The sequence below is a fragment of the Tasmannia lanceolata genome, unplaced genomic scaffold (assembly GCF_043159265.1).
Source record: "Tasmannia lanceolata isolate RefF3 unplaced genomic scaffold, GAP_Taslan_0.1 ptg000012l, whole genome shotgun sequence".
Classification (NCBI taxonomy): domain Eukaryota; kingdom Viridiplantae; phylum Streptophyta; class Magnoliopsida; order Canellales; family Winteraceae; genus Tasmannia; species Tasmannia lanceolata.
The window spans coordinates 1,209,975-1,230,025 of record NW_027518689.1 but is presented as its reverse complement, the minus strand read 5'-3'; the positions used below and the strand labels follow the sequence as shown (position 1 = coordinate 1,230,025).

The 20,051-nt window shown below is 40.8% G+C and overlaps 2 protein-coding genes across 3 annotated transcripts in view; one reads left to right on the top strand and one right to left on the bottom strand.

Moving 5' to 3' along the window:
• The window catches only part of EDR1 (Protein kinase superfamily protein), a 47,336-nt gene extending 30,147 nt beyond the window's left edge, over window positions 1-17,189 (top strand). The window contains exons 10-13 of the mRNA XM_077391606.1: window positions 10,640-10,708; window positions 10,838-10,887; window positions 16,415-16,591; window positions 16,734-17,189. Of these exons, the coding sequence (XP_077247721.1) occupies window positions 10,640-10,708; window positions 10,838-10,887; window positions 16,415-16,591; window positions 16,734-16,869 (432 nt within the window). The 3' untranslated portion in view covers window positions 16,870-17,189. The remainder of the gene's footprint in view (window positions 1-10,639; window positions 10,709-10,837; window positions 10,888-16,414; window positions 16,592-16,733) is intronic.
• Window positions 17,190-19,427: 2,238 nt separating this feature from the next.
• Window positions 19,428-20,051, bottom strand: part of LOC143887009 (uncharacterized) — a 33,523-nt gene continuing 32,899 nt past the window's right edge. For both annotated transcript variants that reach the window (XM_077391134.1, XM_077391136.1), the window contains exon 6: window positions 19,428-19,944. In XM_077391134.1, the coding sequence (XP_077247249.1) occupies window positions 19,774-19,944 (171 nt within the window). In that variant the 3' untranslated portion in view covers window positions 19,428-19,773. The remainder of the gene's footprint in view (window positions 19,945-20,051) is intronic.

Below are 20,051 nucleotides of genomic sequence, written 5' to 3'. Positions count from 1 at the left end.
AGGAGAAACACTAGGTCTGATCAACCCCTTATCAAGAAGTTCTTGCAACTGCCCACTCAACTCCTTAAGCTCTACTGGAGCCATTCGATAGGGAGCCTTAGAAATGGGACCCGTGCTAGGTACAAGATCAATGGAGAACTCGATCTCTCTATCTGGAGGCAACCCCGGCAAGTCTTCAGGGAATACATCAGGGAAGTCTCGTACAATTGTGATGTCCTCTAGCCTGAGGGCCTCCTGACTGACTTCTGATATAGAGGCAAGAAATCCCTCACAACCCTTCCTTAATAATCTGCTAGCCTTGCAAGCCGAAATGATTTGGGTGGGCGCACCAACAGGACTACCAATAAAACTGAACCCTCGCTGTCCTGGCATCTGAAAAGTCACTAACTTACTGTAACAGTCTAGGCTGGCATGATTAGCAGCCAGCCAATCCATCCCAAGAATAACATCAAAATCCTTCATCTCCAAGACTACCAAATCAGCGGGTAACTCCCTATCACCGATCTTCACTGCACACGACTTACAAATCCTGTCGGTAATCAGGCTACCTCCTACAGGTGTGTCTACACATAACTCTACATCTAAAGGCTCATGAACTAATCCATGCTTCACAACAAACCGGGATGATATAAAAGAATGTGAGGCACCCGAATCAAATAATACACATGCATAGACCGAAGCTACTGGAAGGGTACGTGTCATAGGTTAACCCATTCCCACTATTAACTAAGCAAACATCAAAATGCAATACGTTGAAATTTAACCCATTCCCACTATTAACTAAGCAAACATCAAAATGCAATACGTTGAAATTTTAGATAGACATTTATATGAATAAGAATCTCAACAACTAACTAATGCCATACCTGTCATCACTGCATTAGAGGCCATAGCATCCTGCTCGGTTAGTGCATAGACTCGGCTTGGGATCCTCTGCTTCTTATTCCATGCCTGATTCTCTCCTGTGGGCGGGGTTCGCGCCGCTGGGGGTGCCCGATTCTCTCCTGTGGGCGGAACTCGCGCCGCTGGGGGTGCTCCTGAAAACTGAAAATTTCTCTTCCGAGGACAATCTGCTACCTTGTGACCCAACTGGCCACACTCAAAACATGCCCCAGTGACCCATGGGCAATCCTTTTCTGCATGATGTTTCTTGCATTTGGCACACAATCCAGACTCCTGTGTGCTAGACCTCTGTCCAGCACTCAGATGCTGCGGGCGATGGTCGCCTGACCTCTGCTGTGATCCACCTCCCTGGCGGTAGGAATTTGGCCTCTTAGATGGCTCTCCTGAACTCTGGCCATCCTGCTGACCTCCTGCCCCATCCTGCTGACCTCCTGCCCTGAATCTCTTCTTCTGCTGGTCCCTATGCTGTTGGGACCTGATGACTCCTTCCTCAACCTGTAAAGCCTTACTCAACACATCTGCATAGGTTTTAAGCTGGAAATCTTTTACTCGATGCCTGATAGGCTCCCTGAGTCCGTCTTGGAAACGGCGAGCAAGAAGCCCGTCGTCCTCCATGACCGATATGGGTGCAAACATCCCCAATCTCGTAAACTCTGCCTCATAATCTATGACAGATCTGTTCCCTTGCTTTAAATTGAAAAAATCATTTTCCTTCAGAATCCTCACACTATCAGGAAAATATTTGTCATAGAAAGCTGTAGAGAATTCATCCCATGCAATGATAGCGCTCCCCCTGACACGCTTCTCCATCTTCCACCAAGCATCTGCACTTCCTCTAAGCATGAACGTGGCAGCTATTACTTTGTCCGGTGCTGCCATCCCCAGAAATTCAAAGATTTTCTCGGTCTCTTGCAACCATTCATCAGCCACGAGAGGATCAGTGGTCCCTCCAAATGTATTGGCCATCCTCTGAAACTCAGTCATCCTACTCTGCTGACGAGGCTCGACCTGTGGCGGATGATGCTGAGGCTATTGCTGCTGTTGGGTCACCACCCCAACCAAAGTCTCCATCATTCGCTCTAATCGGGGTAACCCTTGCTCTTCCTGATGAGTCCCTCCCTCTGCAGTATGGATGATAGGGGTGGGAGGCTCCTCCTCCTGCGCCGGATTTGGCTGCACTAGAGCCGGTATAGGGTTTCGCTGAAGTCGGGTCGTGCTACGAGCAAGGTCAGTCATTCTCTTGGTACGAGCCATACCTATCCCAACAATAGCAAACACTAGTAAGGCTCTAGGTTATAAAATACCTACATATAATCGGAAGGTAGTAAAAATACAATTTGCCTAAGGTCCTACAGGTTCTTAAACCTATTACTTTGATACCACTTTACTGTCAAAAATACAATTGTAACGACCCGACCCCCCTGCATGATATTGTCCGTTCAAGGCCACTGGGCCCGCCCGGTTTTGTTTTTTTCTCGCAAGGAAAACGCGTCACACAAGTTGGTCCAAGCACGCTACATATAAAGTCCCAAATCCTCCCACCCGTTCCGATGTGGGATCTCACACGAGTCTTTGAGGGAATGGCAAAGTCCTCTTATTGGCGCTTCATGAAAATTATCGCCTTGGCTATTTTTTGGGCGAAAAGTCTCCCGATGTTCAGATTTGTTTCAGCCTTTGATCTTTAGGAGGGTTGACGCATTGTGTGTTTCGAAGGTGTTAGAAGAGTAAAGATTGTTCAAAAATGGGAAGCCCCTCCTGTAGGCTTTTTTAAGATCAATTTTGACTGGATAAATTTTGACGTATCCAGTTTGGGAAACCCGGGTCCAGCTGGGGTTGGAGGTCTTTGTAGAGACTCTCTAGGTTTGGTCTCTTGGGCTTTCTCGGGTCCTATTGGTAGAAGTGATCCATCTAAAGTGGAAGTCAGAGCAGCATATCATGGGATAAAGCATCTGAGTAAAGAGGTGTATGATAGGGTGATAGTGGAAGGTGATTCTTCCAATGTTATTAGTTGGCTTTCGAGGAGAATGGTCCCCCCTTGGAGATTTCTTAGCTACTTTGAGGAGATCTCTGATCTTACTTCGGGCTCTTCAATTGTGTTTAAGCATGTTAGGAGATCAGCTAATGGTGAAGCTGATTCCCTTACTAGATCAGGGGTTCATAGATTGGTGTTGGAGTGGTTTGACTTTCTCCCTCGGTGAGGTGTTTGTTTTGTTGTTTTCTTTGTAATCCTTGAGGACCATCTCGGTTCTCTTTTATCAATATATTGCCATTTCAAAAAAAAAAAAAAAACACCTAATGACATGCGTTTAATGCACATCTAGAAAGCTATCCATTTGTATATAACCTTATATACATGCTTCAAATAAACACAATGTAGGAGAAAAGCCCCTCGATTCATTAAATTAATAAAGTGCCATATAATAAGAGTACAATATAATGATGAAAATTGCATTAAAAAAGAATATAATGATGGAAATTTAAAGGATTTTCTACTAAAAAAAAATTAATGAATCGAGTTGATCGAGCAAGAATAGCTCGCAAATAAAAAATTTGGAAGCTATCTCACAAATAAAAAACTTGGAATCTCTCTCTCTCTCTCTCTCTCTCTCTCTCTATATATATATATATATATATATATATATATATATATATATATATATATATATATATAATACAAAAAAAAATTTGAAAATAAATTATTTCTTATTTTAAATGATTTTCTAACAAAAATGAGTAGATTAATAATTTTTTGAAGTAAAAATATCTACCACGTCAATTTGTAGATCGGGTAAGAAAAACTTACATTTAATAAAATTAAAAGCTAACATGCATATATGGTTAGTTTTTATTTGAAAATATTTCTTTTTCCCAATTTTCAAAACCATAAGTATGTGGAAAGTAAAAAAGTAATATCTATGTGCTAATGCTTCGAATCAAAAGATTGCCATTACTCGTGAGGACCCCACGTGGATTGGGCCCCACTTATTCTTGGATAGTCGTGTTACTTAGGCACTTAAGGTGTCAATCTAAGCGGGATTTCTTAACCTTTTCTAAGGTTTCAATCCTCCATCAACTCCCCCCGGCTTGAAAGAACTTCCCTCTGGCGAGTGATAGGCTTGATACTGTGCTTATAAGCTTGGGTCCAATCTTTGAAAATTTGTCGCAAAAATCCATCTGCTATCTGAAATTGGTTGATTCTTCCCTTTAACCATAACTTTTGATATCCTCCCTGCTTCATCAATAGTACTTCATTACTAAGCATATTATCAATGGTTTTTTTTTGTTTTGTTTGAATGGTGCATATTATCAATGGTATCACTCAGTTGCCTTGTATCGTAATAACTTGTTCATATTGACTTTCTTCCTCATGATACTTGTGATAAATAGTGAGATCTTCAATGTTGAACATTGGGACGATATTCAATTTAGGCTGCAACTCATTTGGCAACTCTTCTAGAATCAAATCTGAAATTTCAGTAAAATCTCTTTTTAATTTTTCTTGTTGTTCGAACGCTACATCTTGTGCCATCGAAACATCACAACCAATCAAAGCAAACATGATCCCTTGATCATGACTAGCTTCTTCAAATGGTGGCTTTGTTAAAATATTTGGCATGCTCTTTGGGAATGGCTGTCCCTTGTGATCCTCTTTCCATTGCTTAAGTAGTTCTACAACCTTGGTGGAGAAAGGAGTAGGTATTGGCATACCCATCCTCTCTGTTCGCGTGTTGATATCCTTGGCAGTTAACCATGGTTGGCCTCTCTATTAGCTCGATGTGAAGAATGCATTTCTTTATAGCGACCTCACTGAGGATGTGTACATTGAGCAACCTCCTGGGTATGTTGCTCAGGGGGAGATGTCTTCCTCAGTTTGTCGTTTGCGGAAATCTCTCTATGGCCTAAAACAATCTCCTAGAGCATGGTTTGGGAGATTCAGTGATGCTATCATGAGGTTTAGCATGAAACAATGTGTCGTTGATCACTCTATTTTTAGTCATCAGTCTGCAGTTGGATGTGTTCTTCTGATAATATATGTTGATGATATTATCATTACTGGGAGTGACACGGTGGGTATACAAAAGTTGAAGGCCCTCTTGCAGAAAGAGTTTTCCACCAAAGATCTGGGTCCCCTGAGGTACTTTCTTGGGATTGAAGTAACCTATTCCAGCAGAGGCCTTTCTCTTTCACAAAGGAATTATGTATTGACTAGATGAGACAGGTTCTCTTAAGGTGAAACCTGCTGTTGTGCCCATGGACCCAACTGTAAAACTTCTTCCAGAGTAAGGAGATTTGTTAGATGGTCTTGGTAGATATAGGAGGTTGGTTAGCAAGCTCATCTATTTCACAGTCACTTGCCCAGACATCTCGTTTGTTGGAGGGGTAGTCAGTCAGTATATGAACTCACCTCATACCTCTCATTGGGTGGCAATGCTTCAAATTATCAGGTACTTAAAAGGTGCTCTAGGGAGAGACCTATTGTTCAAGAAGCATGGTCATGAGAAGATAGAAGGGTGTAGATTGGGCAGGATCTCCAGCAGATAGGAGATCAACAACTGGCCATTCAAAAAAACAAAAAAAAAAACTGGATATTGTAATTTTGTAGGAGTTAACTTGGTGTCATGACGAAGCAAGAAACAAGATGTCATAGCCAAATCCAGTGAAGAAGCGGAATTCAAGCTCATGGCACACACGAGTGGATAACTCATCTGGTTCCGCTATCTTTTGTCAGAGATCGGTCTCGCCCCTTCCTCTCCTTCTCAGTTGTATTGTAATAACAAGGCTGTGATCCACATTGCTACAGATCTGGTCTTCCATGAGCGGACTAAACACATTGAAGTGGATTGCCATTTCATCCGTCAGAGAATCCAGATGGGCGAGATATGCTCAATTTTTACTAGATCAGTGGATCAGCTGGTCGATATGTTTACCAAGCCATTGAGCAAGGCTAAGCCGAGTAACATTTATAACAAGCTAGAAATATATGATATATACATTCCAGCTTGAAGGGGAGTGTTAGAAGTGTATACATGCCTAAGGGCATTAGGCATTATTGTCTTTGCACTATTCTTACATATACATACATAAGTGAGGGGGAGCTAGACCCCTCACTTACTCTTCCTTTCACTCTCTTCTCCTCTTCACCTCTCTCATCAGATGTAAATCAATGAATATTCATCAAAAGTTAATAATCTCTTGAAGTCCTAATGGGCCAATATGCTACTTATTGGGCCTACAATCCGCATCACCCCCATAAGCTAGCATTCCCCCGACGATAAACACGGGAAATATCGAACCCGCGACCATCTGTGTGATACCATCCGTGGATCGTGGTGCTACCAATCTTACCAAAAGCTGTAGCTGATGGAAAGGGCACAACCACTATCTTTATTGAGTAGCACCATCGCAGGACATGCCGGGTTAATCACACTCTGGTGCGGTCTGAGCCCTCCGAGCACAGAGACATCGCTGGCCCCCATAAGACAACACATGCTACTTTGGCATTCCACTGTTGTCTGAAAGATATTGGTTCACAATCATTCTTCCTCTTCCTCTTCATCTTCTTTAGGAGTGGTCAAAATTCTCCTCACAATATGATTGATGTGTGCAAGTCCTCAAGACCATCATCTTCTTGAGTTTCTTCTTAAGGTTCAGTTTGGTTGCTGGTAGTTACCTCGTAGAGTGGTGGTGAATTAAACTTTAAGTAGTCAACAGGGAGGAGACAAGATAAGTAGTCTCCTCATAGTTGCCTCGTAGAGTAGTGGTAACTAGTGTTTGGTTGTCGACCTCATAGAGTAGTGGTAGGGGCTATCATTACCAATATAGAGAGAAGAGAGAAAGAAAGAAATAGAGAAAGAGAGAAAAAGCATCAATCCCAAGATAACTAGTAAAAAACCACCACAAATGGTGGTATGCCACGTGACCGGACAAGGAGGAGACAAGCCAAGTAGTCTCCTGGTACTTTGAAACTCTACATGGAACCAAACAGGACATTTTTCCACGTGGGAGCAAAAAACCACACAAAACCCTTACAGATGCAATCGAATAGGCCCTAATCGTTTGCCTGCCTTTCATTCCCCCCCCCCCCCCCCCTTCCCCCCCACCCACTTGGTTTTGCTTTGGCTTGTTCTCCTTCACTAAAATTACTATATTGTGATGGGCAAGCAAAAATTATCATTGACATCCACATCTTAAACACTCTGTCTTTCTCATCAAATTGGGACGAGTTTGTAACAACCTTACCTGTCGTATTTATGCAGTTTGTTACCTCGAAAAATTGATTAATTCACAGGGGCATCTCGTGTGGTACGTGTAGTTTTTGAGACACTTTGATTAGTAGACTCACCGGCTTGAAAAACAAGTTGTCTAAGCTATGGTTGTTTGAGTTGTACTTAAATTTTAAGCACTAACTAATAAGCCTCGTTTACTCCAACTCCACTCAATATAACTGTCAACAACTCCCTTCGGATCTCCATTTTCAAACATGCCTTATAACGAGAGGCAATTTATATTTCATCCAACGATTGGGCTACAAATACTGAACGTCTGAACACATTGAATATTCTTCCATTGACACGGTCCTGTGCCGACTTAAAATAATTCTTCAAAAATAGTTTCTTCATAATTTGGTGGCAGTATTTTTCACTGAGTTTAGTTTCATCTCTTCCCAGTTCGTGATTAGAGATAAGTCAATCCAGGATAATTGATTTTCGACTCACCACCAAATTCGAGCTTGTCCTTGGAACTTTAGTTTGACACAATGGACCCTTTGATCTTCCAGCAGGTCATACCGGTCTAAATAATCATCCAAGGATGTCACTCAGTCAAAGAAAGATTGTGGATATAGCTTCCCATGAATTTTCTACGTCATTTCGTATTCGTTTTGTAACATCATCACCGGGGCATGTGTATTGATTTGTTCTGTGATCAATAATCCTGGAGAAATTTTCCCTATGGTTGTGCCATAGATTAGGATTGTCACAAACGACTTCCCTCAAAACTGATCCCATCTTTCGTGAGAATTTGTAGATTTCTATTACCTTCTCCTTCATTATCCTTCTCTGGGTTTTCCACGGATAATCCATTCATTGATTCAGCTGGTGCATTAGAATCATTGGTTGATTTATTTCCGTGTCATGCTCTTTCTCTAGCATCTTCTTGATCAGATAATTCCCTCATTTGATGCACAAGTTCCAACAATAACTCATTACATTGGATTTTCTAGAGGCATAAGATTTTCCACTTCGTACTCATCCAAAAAAAAAAAAAAGATTTTCCACTTCGTGTAGACAGTTGTCAACCTATTCTTTGCTACCAAATTGTTGTAGGATAGGCAACAAAAACAAGATCTTAAAAGTAATCCTCACGGAAATAGGGCTCAAGTAGGTAGGATTTCGTATTCAGGAATTGAGGTTTGGATAGGAGAAATTTGGAAATTAGGGTTAGGTTTTGATGGGTTCAAAAGGGGGGGGTTTAAAGTGGCTGGAAAATTGGACAGATTTAGGCTTCACAAAAATATGGGATTACCGGATTAAGGTTTCTAGAAATTTTGAAATATGCAGGAAATTTAATTGATTTAATAGGATTTATAGGATAGATCAATCAATAGGAATTGAAAAACAAAGAAAGGATAGGGCATAACGTCTTACCACATATCATGCCCGACTTGAATTGAGTTCCGCTTTCTAGTGAGGGATTTTGATGGAGTCTCATCACCAAGAGAGAAGCATCACACTTTTCAGAGAAAACTCAGTACTCAAAATTGGAGCAATTTGATTTATATCATCACAATTTTGTTGAACCTAAGGCTTACAGTATTTATAGACTTCTTCACGACTTTGAGCAATTTCATTCATATCATCACAATTTTGTTGTACCTAAGGCTTACAGTATTTATAGACTTCTCCACGACTTTTGGAGACTTCTAGACTTGGACTCCTAGTAATAGATAAACACTTTACATGTGTGTGAATCATGACGTGAATAGTAGAACCCTAACTAAACTTAGCAATAGACACCTAATTAAACTCGATAACATCTAAACACTCTCTTAGCAAACCCCTAAACCTCCAACCAAATAATAGTCCCCCAGATAGAAACCATCTTACCAAACCCCTAAACCTCCTACCAAATAATAGTCCCCCAAATAGAAACTATCTTTGGAAACTTTCCTTATTAAAAATAATTCGTATCATAACTTACAAATAAATAGCTTCTAAAAGACCGTCACTATTGGTATGGTCCCCATGTGCACTGGGCCCCACTTACTATTCGATGGTCATGGGACTTAACTTACCCACTTACAGGTGTCAGTCTAAGCCTGCATTTATAAACCTTTAAAGGTTCGACCCTCCATCAATGTATGAAACCCTATGACTTATACACACCATACAATGGTGTATGTGTATAGAAGCTACTTTCCACACACTCGAGGAGCTTCTTCCCCTCGTTGTTGATGTCAGATAGCAAGCTTTTTTTAATTACCTTTTACATTGGACTTTAATCAAACCTTTCATTGTTCCGTGTACTAGAAGATGCTCCATAGTCCCTTCTAGCCTACAGTTTTTTACGTAGGTAAGCTGGGATCGAACCAATGACCTCTTGGTTGAGGGACACAAAGCCTTTTACCATTGGGCTGGAAGCTCAACCCCTAAAAGTTAGAAGCTTGATGGTCAGTCGTTCTTTTACCGCTAAGCTAAATGCAAGGGTGAACCAAGTTGCAATAGTTATTGAGCCTCAACTTGACACATAACCATCACGCTTGCCAAGCTTCCCCACTCTACTTGGGGATGGAATGGCATAAAGCAGTTTTCCTCCTATCAGATAGAGTGATAGATTGGATAGGTAAAACATCGGTAGGACGATGGACCTCTGAAGGATATAGATAAATCTTCCTCTAATCATCCTGAACAGAGGGCATCCATCCTCTTCAATAGAACAATTTTTGTCATAATCATGAACCGACATCCTCTTTTGAATGGTGGACCTCATCCTCAGCAATGTAGTCATTGCTTTCCACTAACATTATTCAGGGCATCGGCCACAAATTATGAGCCACGAAAACGTAGAGGAAATCAGTGATGGGAAATGTGTTCCTTGGTGATATGAAAGAGAAATCAACAGCCACCATTTTTTGGCTTGGATGCAATGCAACACTGATTAGAACAATCAGGTCGAAACCATTCCTAGGTTTAGCTTCTCGGACCTTTGTCATGTGTACTGTCAATTTTTTGTTACGTATTTTCTGCAGCAGCTGCATTCACCAGAGTCCATAATACCTTGTGGGTTCTTGTCCGCCACTTTCTTTTCTCTAGAACCCGGTTATCGATACAGTTTGGCAATATCTTTAACTGCAGGGATTGATCCCCCCACTACGCGTTTTTTACCAAAAGTTGCTGTTGGATATGTGTTCGATACAGGTCCTAGGATGCAACTGTTGCATTCATGTAATATGGTTTTTTTAGCAAGTTGGATGGCAGTTAATTTTCTGATCTCATCAGTGGGTTCCTAAATCATCAACTGTACTATAAAGATATCAGCTCTAGTTGCTTTTACCATTGTTGGAGGCATTGTAATTTTTTGGTGGAACCAGATATGGTGTATCAAATTTTATTTGGTTTATGCAAATTTACTCTGAGCAAGTGAATTTACTTTCAGAAAGTAATGTGTAATGCAGTTTGTTCTTTGTTCTCTGTGTGTGCCATATCTTGGCAGCAGTTGCTGACTCAAATTTATGCAGGTTTGTGATTTTGGACTGTCACGCTTGAAGCACAATACATTTTTATCATCCAAATCCACTGCTGGAACGGTAAGAAGCAAACCCCATATGCAAATGTCTCTTTTATCAGTTTGTACAAAGAGACGGATGCTTTTTGTCGTGCTTCTCAAACTTCACTATGGCTTCCTTTTCTGAATAAATTTGTTCAAATGTTTTTAGCCTGAATGGATGGCACCGGAGGTTCTGCGAAACGAAAATTCCAATGAAAAGTGAGTTTTTATCACTACCTTCACTTGTTTGGCATAGTTTTGTATCGTATGCTTGTTTATACTTTTTTAGAGTAACATTTTATTGATAAGCCATAATCAAAGTACATCATGGGGACAAGATGTCCCACTTTGTAACAGTAATTACAGCATAATGCATGTTTATACTTTTGATTCATATTGCTGTGGATTGCATTCCTCTGCTGTGTGGACTAAGCCAGGGCTCAATTTGTATGTTCTTTATTGCTTTCCACTAAGTATTTCTGCCATTTGATTACTTTGGTTGGTTTTGGAAAATCAGAACTTGCAACATTGTGATAACCCTCTAGTTTATTAACAAGGTTATGCAAGCCACAACCATTAAAAAAAAGGGTTTTGCAAGCCACAGTTAAGATAGCCTCAAACACTGGTATTAGTATAGGTCTTTACTACCCAGTGGTGAATGAGTTTTGGTATTGCTACTGATTGGGATAACCCTCTAGTTTATTATTCAATGAGGCTCTAACTTCAGCATCAGCTGATTGGGACCTCCCATCGCTACTGATTGCGATCCAATCAGTAATTTATAGCATGAACAACAGTACTTGGGAAACTATGTGTTTTTTAAGTTTAATAATGATACAATTAATTAACTGACCAAGATATTTGCCTTTTCCATTGAAAATACAATCATTTCTATCCTTTTAGATTGTACATAGGATTGAGGGGAAAAGAATTTTCCATCAGCATTGAGGGCGAGCCTTGGTGCAACTGTAAGGTTGCTCCATTGTGACCTGATGGTCACGGTTTCGAGTCAAGGAAACAGCCTCTCTACAAAGCAGGGGTAAGGCTGCCTACATCTAGCCCTCCCCAGACCCTGCAATGGTGGGAGCCTCGTGCACTGGGCCGCCCCCGCCCTTTTTTTATGTGATTCTCTTATTACCAAACCAATTTATGACATCATTACCAAAGGAACTAACACATATTTTCCTTTTGAACTGGTCACTAGTGAGGATCTTCCCATGCAGGACAAAGGGAAGGTGAAACTCAAACTAAAGCAGACTGGCAGCCAGAAAATAGAAACATATAATGAATTGCTGAAGACACATTCTTTTTGTTCATTGATAAAAGCATTACACTTCTATTTTGACTTACTAGATCATTTGCATAACCAACTCCAGATAGTCAAGATAGTCAGATCTCGCAGGCAAAGGAGAGCCAGAGACTGGCCCCTCTTTTGGAGGGGTTCGGACCGGAATTACACCACTCACCAAATGAATGTTATAGTTCTAGGAGAAGCTAGGGAGTCCCAAATATTGGTGAACCTGGTTCCAATCGAGATATGTGAAGATAACCGGTGTGAGACTTAATTGAGAACTTCCCATTTTGCTTTGGGACCAACTTAACTCATCAGAATAATCGCTAAGCAAGAAATAATGATCCTTTAACTTTTCAAATAACAAGAGAAACTCATTTGAGGCTCTAAGTGGCGTGCCCTTTCTTAATATAAGAGTTAATACACACTTTGGCCATCTTTGTACAGTTAATCGGCAATGAGACTCGGGTTGATCAATTTGGCAAACAAGTTTGGAAATACCAAAGAGGCTCTCTGCACCATTTATCAAGTCAAAAATAGGCGTTTGTCCCATCTCCTACCCCAAAAGTAGGTGTTCCTAAACATTATGGTGGTTAGGTTGTTCAAGATTGGGTTTGCATAAATATAGGGAAATTAGGTATTGTCCTGCACCAATTAGGCGATTTTGGAGCTCCCTCCCTAGGTCGATGGAAACCCTAGGGAGGGAAGCGTTTTTCTTCCCTATTTCTTCTCTCTCTCGTTTCGTCTCTCTCTCTCTCTCTCTCTCTCTCTCTCTCTCTCTCTCTCTCTCTCTCTTCTCTTCCGTCTCTCCCTCTCTCTTCTTTTTCTCCCCCATCTCTCGCTGATCTTTCTCTCTTCGATTGATCCCTCTCTCCTTTCCTGATATCTCTCTCTCCCCCTATCTTCTTTTCTTTCACTTTTCTGATCTCTTCTTGTTCTCTCTCTTTCTGTTTTTTCTACTCCCCCCTCTTTCTTCCGCTTTGGTCTCTCCTTCTCTTAGATCTTTCCTATTTTTTGACCTTTCCCTTTCTCTCCCTTGACAGGCAAGGGAGGTGGCGGCCAGATAATGCCCAGAGTTGGGCAGATCTCGCAGGGGATGCAGCAATGGTGGCTGGAGTTGCGAAATGGCCAGATCTGGGTCCGAGTAGGCCGGATTTATTGGGGAAAGGATCGGATCTGGGTTGGGTGGATGGAGAAAGTGGGCCGATGAGTTGTCGGAAGTGGTGGACGTGGTAGGAGTGTGAAAAAGGTGGCCGGATTCGAGGAAAAAAAAAGGAAGAGGTTGGATGTGGAGGGTAAAGATGGGGTTTGACCGAGGTACTAGGTTGGGGCTAGAAGGGTAGGATTAGGCTGAACAATGGTGGACTTTAGGATTAGGTGAAAATAAGTGTAAGATTAGGATTTTAGGTTCTGGTGAAGCTGAAGGGGAAGAAGCTAGGGTAAAAATTAGGGTTTTTGGCTTGGTGGTGTAATGGGGACCCCCTGGAACGAGCGGTGACGCAAGGTGGAGGCCGCCGATGATCGGATTCAATGGATTCGCTATCGTCCACGTTAGAGGCGCACAATAGCTTTAGGCCTTTGAGCGGGATTTTTAAAATTTGAATTAGCCGGCTAGAAAGTGGTGGAGCAGTCTGAGTGACATGGCAGGTTAGAGCTATGATTTGATGGGGTCCATAAATATGGCACTTTCAAACGAGACCATTATGCAATGTAAAGGAAAGAGAGGGAGAAGGCATTTTCAGCTGCGGTAGTGATGAATTCAAAAAGAAAGTGAAATAGGTATTCGGCGGCAGCGCATGGCAGTCTAGAACTCGTTGTAGTGGTTGACCCAGAAGATCATTTCTTGGCTTTTTACTGGTCTAGGAGCATGCTCCTAGCCACCCTTAATTGATTCTATGTAATGCAAGTAGGGACCCCTGGTCCCAAATGTAATCTTCATAGTATCAATGAAATTATCAAATTTAAAAAATAAAAAAAAAAGTATTGTCCTGCATCAAGGAGTTAGTGCGGAAAAAGAGGTTTAGAAGTAGGATCCAAGTGCCATATGATCCTTCTATACGGAGATCAAGGGACTGGAAGTGTCTTCAGTCCAGCTATTTCATTTCCACTACATGTCTCGGTGTCTTGTCGGGTTGGGTGAGTGAAGTTTCTCGTGACTATTTATGTATGGATATTGGAGGAAGAGCTTTGGGCAACAACTTGAATCCTCCTAAAATCACAACCAAAGAGCTTCTGGGGGAGGGTTGTTGAGAAGACGAGGGTGAGCAGCCTTTGACCTGATTGAAACCTTGTATTTGATTAACATATGTGAAGTTGATCTTTCAAGGACATTGTCGATGACCTTTTAGAACTCTTTCAAGGTGGAATACAACTCCTTGGATTTCTTTAAGGTCTGCTTCAGGCCATTTCTATGATATCCATTTAATGCTTAGGGAATGACATCTCACTTTCCCTTGACAAATGTTTGGAAGCTTATACCACGATAGATGCGAGGTGGGCAACGGTGGTAATCTAGAGTTTGCTTGGGGAAGGTTGGGATGCAGCAATGGTGAGGTTCGTGGGGACCATGGATCTCTTGCTGGAACATTTTTGTCATACTAAGAGTGTACATGTGGAAACTGAGCATTTGCTATTTCTTTTAGCATTTTGAACATAGAAGAAGATGAGATTGTAGGAATTGCTTCTAGTTTTTAGCAGGTGAGATGATAGGTTGTGTTGAGGTGAATATCATTGAGGGGACAACCATTTGGTTTCTGATTCGAACAAATCTCTATCCAAGGGAGATACTTACTCTTTACTGAGGGGGCTTAGAAGGATAGAGATAGGAGTGGTGTTTTTTCCTCTGTCCTGAGCATATGTTAAGATGACCATGGGTTGCACTTTCCTGGTCATGACGTGTTTGGATTCTATTTGAGTTCAAGTTGTGGGCCTACTATTACTTCTGGGAGGCCCATAAGGTGTTGAATTGGCATAATCTTATCTACTCGACCGAGTAGAATAACTTTTCCGATATATATACGTGGTTTAAAATTTCGGTTTTGGTAACCGTTTCGGACCCCACCGAAAACCGAAATTTCGGCAAAATCCGAAATTTTGTAATTTGGTTCGAAATCCAGACCGAATTTTCGAAATTGTCCGAAATTCCGAAATTTTGGACTGAAATTTTGTAACACTTTTTTTTAATAAATAATGGCATTTAATCGAAATAATGGCGAAAAATTAAATTTTGGTTTCGGTGCCCACCAAAATCCGGTCGAAATTTAAAACCATGTATATATATATATATATGAGAAAAGTGTTTCTAGTCCGGCCGACTAGAGATCATTCTCTAGTCCGCCACCCAAAAACACATGGGTCCCACATATTTGGGTGATCTAAAGCATTCATTTGATAGGCCTCATCATAGATAGGATGTCCACAAAAAATCAGCTTCATAGGATCTTCTTAACCCTTCGATTTGTGGAGTTAAAAAATGTACAGATTTGTGGCGGTTTATAGCCGTCCATTTTAAGCTCCACAAATCATAGGGTTGGGATGATCCTATGAAGCTAATTTCTTGTGGACACCGTCTCTATGTCAGGGCCCATCAAATGAATGCTTTGCATCACCCAAATATGTGGGACCCATGTGTTTTTGGGTGGCGGACTAGAGAATGATCTCTAGTCGGCCGGACTAGAAACACTTTCCTCTCTCTCTCTCTCTCTCTCTCTCTCTATATATATATATATATATATATATATATGTGTGTGTGTGTGTGTGTGTGAGAGAGAGAGAGAGAGAGAGAAAGAAAAGTGTAGCTACACATACGTGTAGCTAACTTAGCTACACCGACACCTTAAAATACAGTGGGCCCACATTGTTTGGGTGATCCAAACCATTCATTTGATGGGCCCTCACATAGATAGGATGTGCCCAAAAAATCAGCTCCATTGGACAATCCCAACCCTTCAAACTGTGGAGGCAAAAATGGACAGATTTGTGAAAGTTTTTACATGTCCATTTTTGCCTCCACAAATTATAGGGTTGGGATGATCCTATGGAGCTGATTTTTTGGGCACACCCTAACTATGTGAGGGCCCATCAAATGAATGGTTTGCATCACCAAAACAATGTGGGGCCCACTGTATTTTAAGGCGTCGGTGTAGCTAAGTTAGCTACACGTATGTGTAGCTACACTTTTCTCATATATATATATATATATATATATATATAACGAAATTTATTAGAAGCTGAAACCATATAAAACACTAAGCAAATAATGTCAAATTTATGAGCGGATTGATTGGGGTCTTTTCATGGTAGTCATGTTGACTTGTGTCTTGTGCATGTATTCTAAGTGTATGACATCACTATTTTTTCTCAAGTATTGAAATATTCTTGTCACATAGCACCCTGTAACTTTTGTCAGTTGGGTGTATTTCTGATGCATTATGCTTGGGCTGGGCTTTTCCACAGGTGCGATGTCTATAGTTTCGGCGTCATTCTGTGGGAGCTAGCAACATTGAGAATGCCTTGGAGTGGGATGAACCCAATGCAAGTCGTGGGTGCAGTTGGTTTCCAGAATCGCCGGCTCGACATACCAAAAGAAGTTGATCCCTTGGTTGCCAGGATAATATGGGAATGTTGGCAAACGTAAGTAATCCCAAACACTCCCCAGACCCATCCCTACAAAATTCACCTCCAACCTTTTGAAAACTGCCACTAAAAACAAACACACACACACCTGCCTCTTGCTAGTCTTAACAATATGGTCTTGCTTGTGTTTCTTCTTCAGAGATCCAAGCTTGCGACCTTCTTTTGCACAGCTGGCATCTGCTCTTAAGCCACTGCAGCAGCTTGCTATCTCTTCCCATCCGGACACGCAAAGTCCCCCAATGCCACAAGAGATCTCAGTTAATTCTACCCCGTGAGTCCCAGCTTCTCGACTGTGAATAAATAGATAATGCAGTGTTTTTTATTGGGTGAGAAAATTACAAGCTGAAATGTGCTTGGGTCATTGGCTGTTGTGAATTAGTTAAAACCATTTGCCCGTGGGGCGACGATTTTGTACAGGCTTGTCCATGTTTTGAGTGCAGAAAATTGTAATTTTGGGTGTATATGCTGTAAAGGAATCATACATATATAATTTGATGTTGTAAGTTCAATACAGAACTTGGGTATTGTAATACAATGAAAAAAGGCTTCTTTTCTCTTTCCAGGAAATCATACATATGTAATTTGTTTACTGACATTAACTCTGTTCAGAATTTTGTTTTCTGACATTTTCTCTGTTCTTGTTTACAGTATAAAGTGCTACCAGTAGGGTTTATTTTAACAGGATGGATGGCAAACTCTTGCCGGATGTATTGATTGTTTGTCATTTAATCATCCATTCAAGGGTCAAATGACAGGATGGATGCAAGGTCTATATGAAGCTAGCATCACATGTTGATGATGAGAATTTCTTCAGGAATTTTATACCACTAATAAAAGCCATTTGAAACTTTTATATAATCTTCTCCATCACCTCCTTGGCACTTCTTGTTCCAAAATCCATCCCGGGAACTCGAGATGGATGCAATCCTGCAAGGAATCTCCAAGGCCATTGATCGGAAATGCCAGCATCTATGGATTGAATCTCCTCACAGTCAATGCTATAACTGGTAAATTCAGAACCCACTGGAGACAAATTCCAATGCTTTCTATGATCAGAGATCTCCTCGCTAAGATGGAAAAATGGAAAATTTCTCATGTTTGGAGAGAAGCTAATGCTGCTGCCGATTTCTTATCCAAAATTGATTGTCCGGTCAAGGTTCAGAATATTCTTAGTGAAAACCTCCCTGCTGAGCTCATCTCTATTGTAACCCAAGACTCCTTGAGAGTCCCATATATTCGTTTGTAATCCTTTGTTTTTATTTTAATAAATCTGGTCGGGGTCCGCCTAACCCCAGCTTACTTACCAAAAAAAAAAAAAAAACTTCTTGCTCTTGGTAATACCTCGGCTAGGATTTTATACATGCCATGAACTAAGCTTTATCAACCGTTACATCATTTTTATTGGCTCCCAGTACCTCTGAAAGAAAGAAAGCCCCTCCAACTTCGGCCACCAATCGCGTGATCTTTGAAGTATAATTTGGAAAGTTAAGGGATCATAAGTTCTTTAATTCGGTCCTCATCTTCTATTATCTCATCCCCTTGTAATACACAATTTATGGAATTCGTTACTGCTGGCACTTGCTATTCAATGAAAGGTCTATATCAAGTTAGAGGGAAACTTTTTCGTGCAAAGGCAGCCTTAGTAGTTGAAAATACCCCTTATCTTCCTATTTTTATTCATTTATGTCTATTCGTGAGGAGTATCGTTTTAATAAACATTTAATTTTCTTTCTTTTCATTTCGATTCTATCCTTCAACCCTAATCCCCAACTGTATACAATGTAATTAGGAGCTAGGACACCCATTCGAATGGAACTTAACCCAGACTAAATACATGTAGAGCGAAAAAGCACTCCAAAAGGATGTGACTGAGACGGTCCAATTTGAAATGGCTGGTAACCCAGACTCAAAAAACGAGCCAAAATGCACTCCAAAAAGGATCTGACCGATAGGGAATCTGAACAGATCCTGACCGAGACATAAGCAAGGTTTTACATTTCGGCCTAAATGTTAAACCCGAAGCCTTACAACATTTCAACATAAATTTCAAAATTCCGACCGAGGCTGAAATTTCAAACGGTCCGAAATTTAAGAAAAATCCCAAAAAATATGGAATCTTAACATTATTTAATGTTCTCCTGAAATTTCAGCCAAAATTTTAGTACGAGATAAAATATCAATTTATTGGTTCCGTCTGATTTTGCCCGAAATTTCAGTTTCGGTGAGGACTGAAACGCATTCCGAAACCGAAATTTAAAACCTTGGACCTAAGTGGATATTATCCAAATTGGATCCATTGACACCCCTAGAAATCGGGGATTGATCGATATTTTTAAACTCCGCTGAGATTGATCTGGATCACACCTGGACTTCTCTGAATGCAGCATCATTCGTTTTGTGTGTGTGTGTGTGGGGGGGGGGGGGGGGGGGGGCACTTATTGTCATTATTGTTGAGCTGGAGACTCTGGTACAAGAAGAAATACTAACGCAGCCAAGCTAGAAGTTCTTGTAAACGAAATCCAGCATCACACACTTGCCTCTGCATGGCTTTCAGTTTGTGATGGTTACTCTTTTCAGGGAGCTTTGAACCCAAACTTCACAAATGATTGCCAATGCAAAGAAAGAAAGCAAAGGAATTTCCATCCAGGAAGGGAGCTTGGGATTAGTGATATCCCACTCCCTTGCTTGTTCTAGCAACAGCACTCATTTCTTTGATTTACCCGAAATCAGTGGAACATTGTGAACTGATAGTTAAAACAAAATTATGGTCAATTAGAAAACCACAGACCAAAAGATTTTTAATTTTTTCACCCATGGCATCCATAAACAACCAGATGAAATGGTCCCGTCAAGCTTTGTTGCATTGAAGTCATCCATGTACATTGTTAAAACAAGAAGCATTGTCCATTCCCAAACTTTGATTTTGTGTTGGCACACAATTTTTGAATTGGGTGCAACAACAAAGTGCCCCTTTCTTTCCAAAACCCATTTAAGCACCACCAACAAAATTCAGAAGAAAAATCAGTTTCTCATTGCTGTCCTTGCATGGATTTCTTGCAGAAACATATTAAGTGTTAAGAATTTTTTTATTTTTTTTTAATGGTATATTAAGTGTTAAGAATCCTAACAATTCCTGCATTTTTTTTCCCTCTGCATTTCACAACTCATTTTCTTCACAATTATACCTCTGGGTTGCGGGTCCGGTGACGCCGATGGGCTCTTCTGTGATTACGGACACGTCTTTTAGGCGAAGGGCTGATGGTGTCAGGGTGATGAATCTCACCACTGGGTTTTGAGTACCCAAAGATGTAATCTAGAGGGTCTGCAGTAACATCTTCACCTGGGCTTCTCTGAAATAAGAATAATATTGAAGTCAATAAAAAGATAATAGCTACAAAACATAAAATTTCAATAGAGAAATAGAATATTACGAGCAACAGTAGATTGCACAAAATTT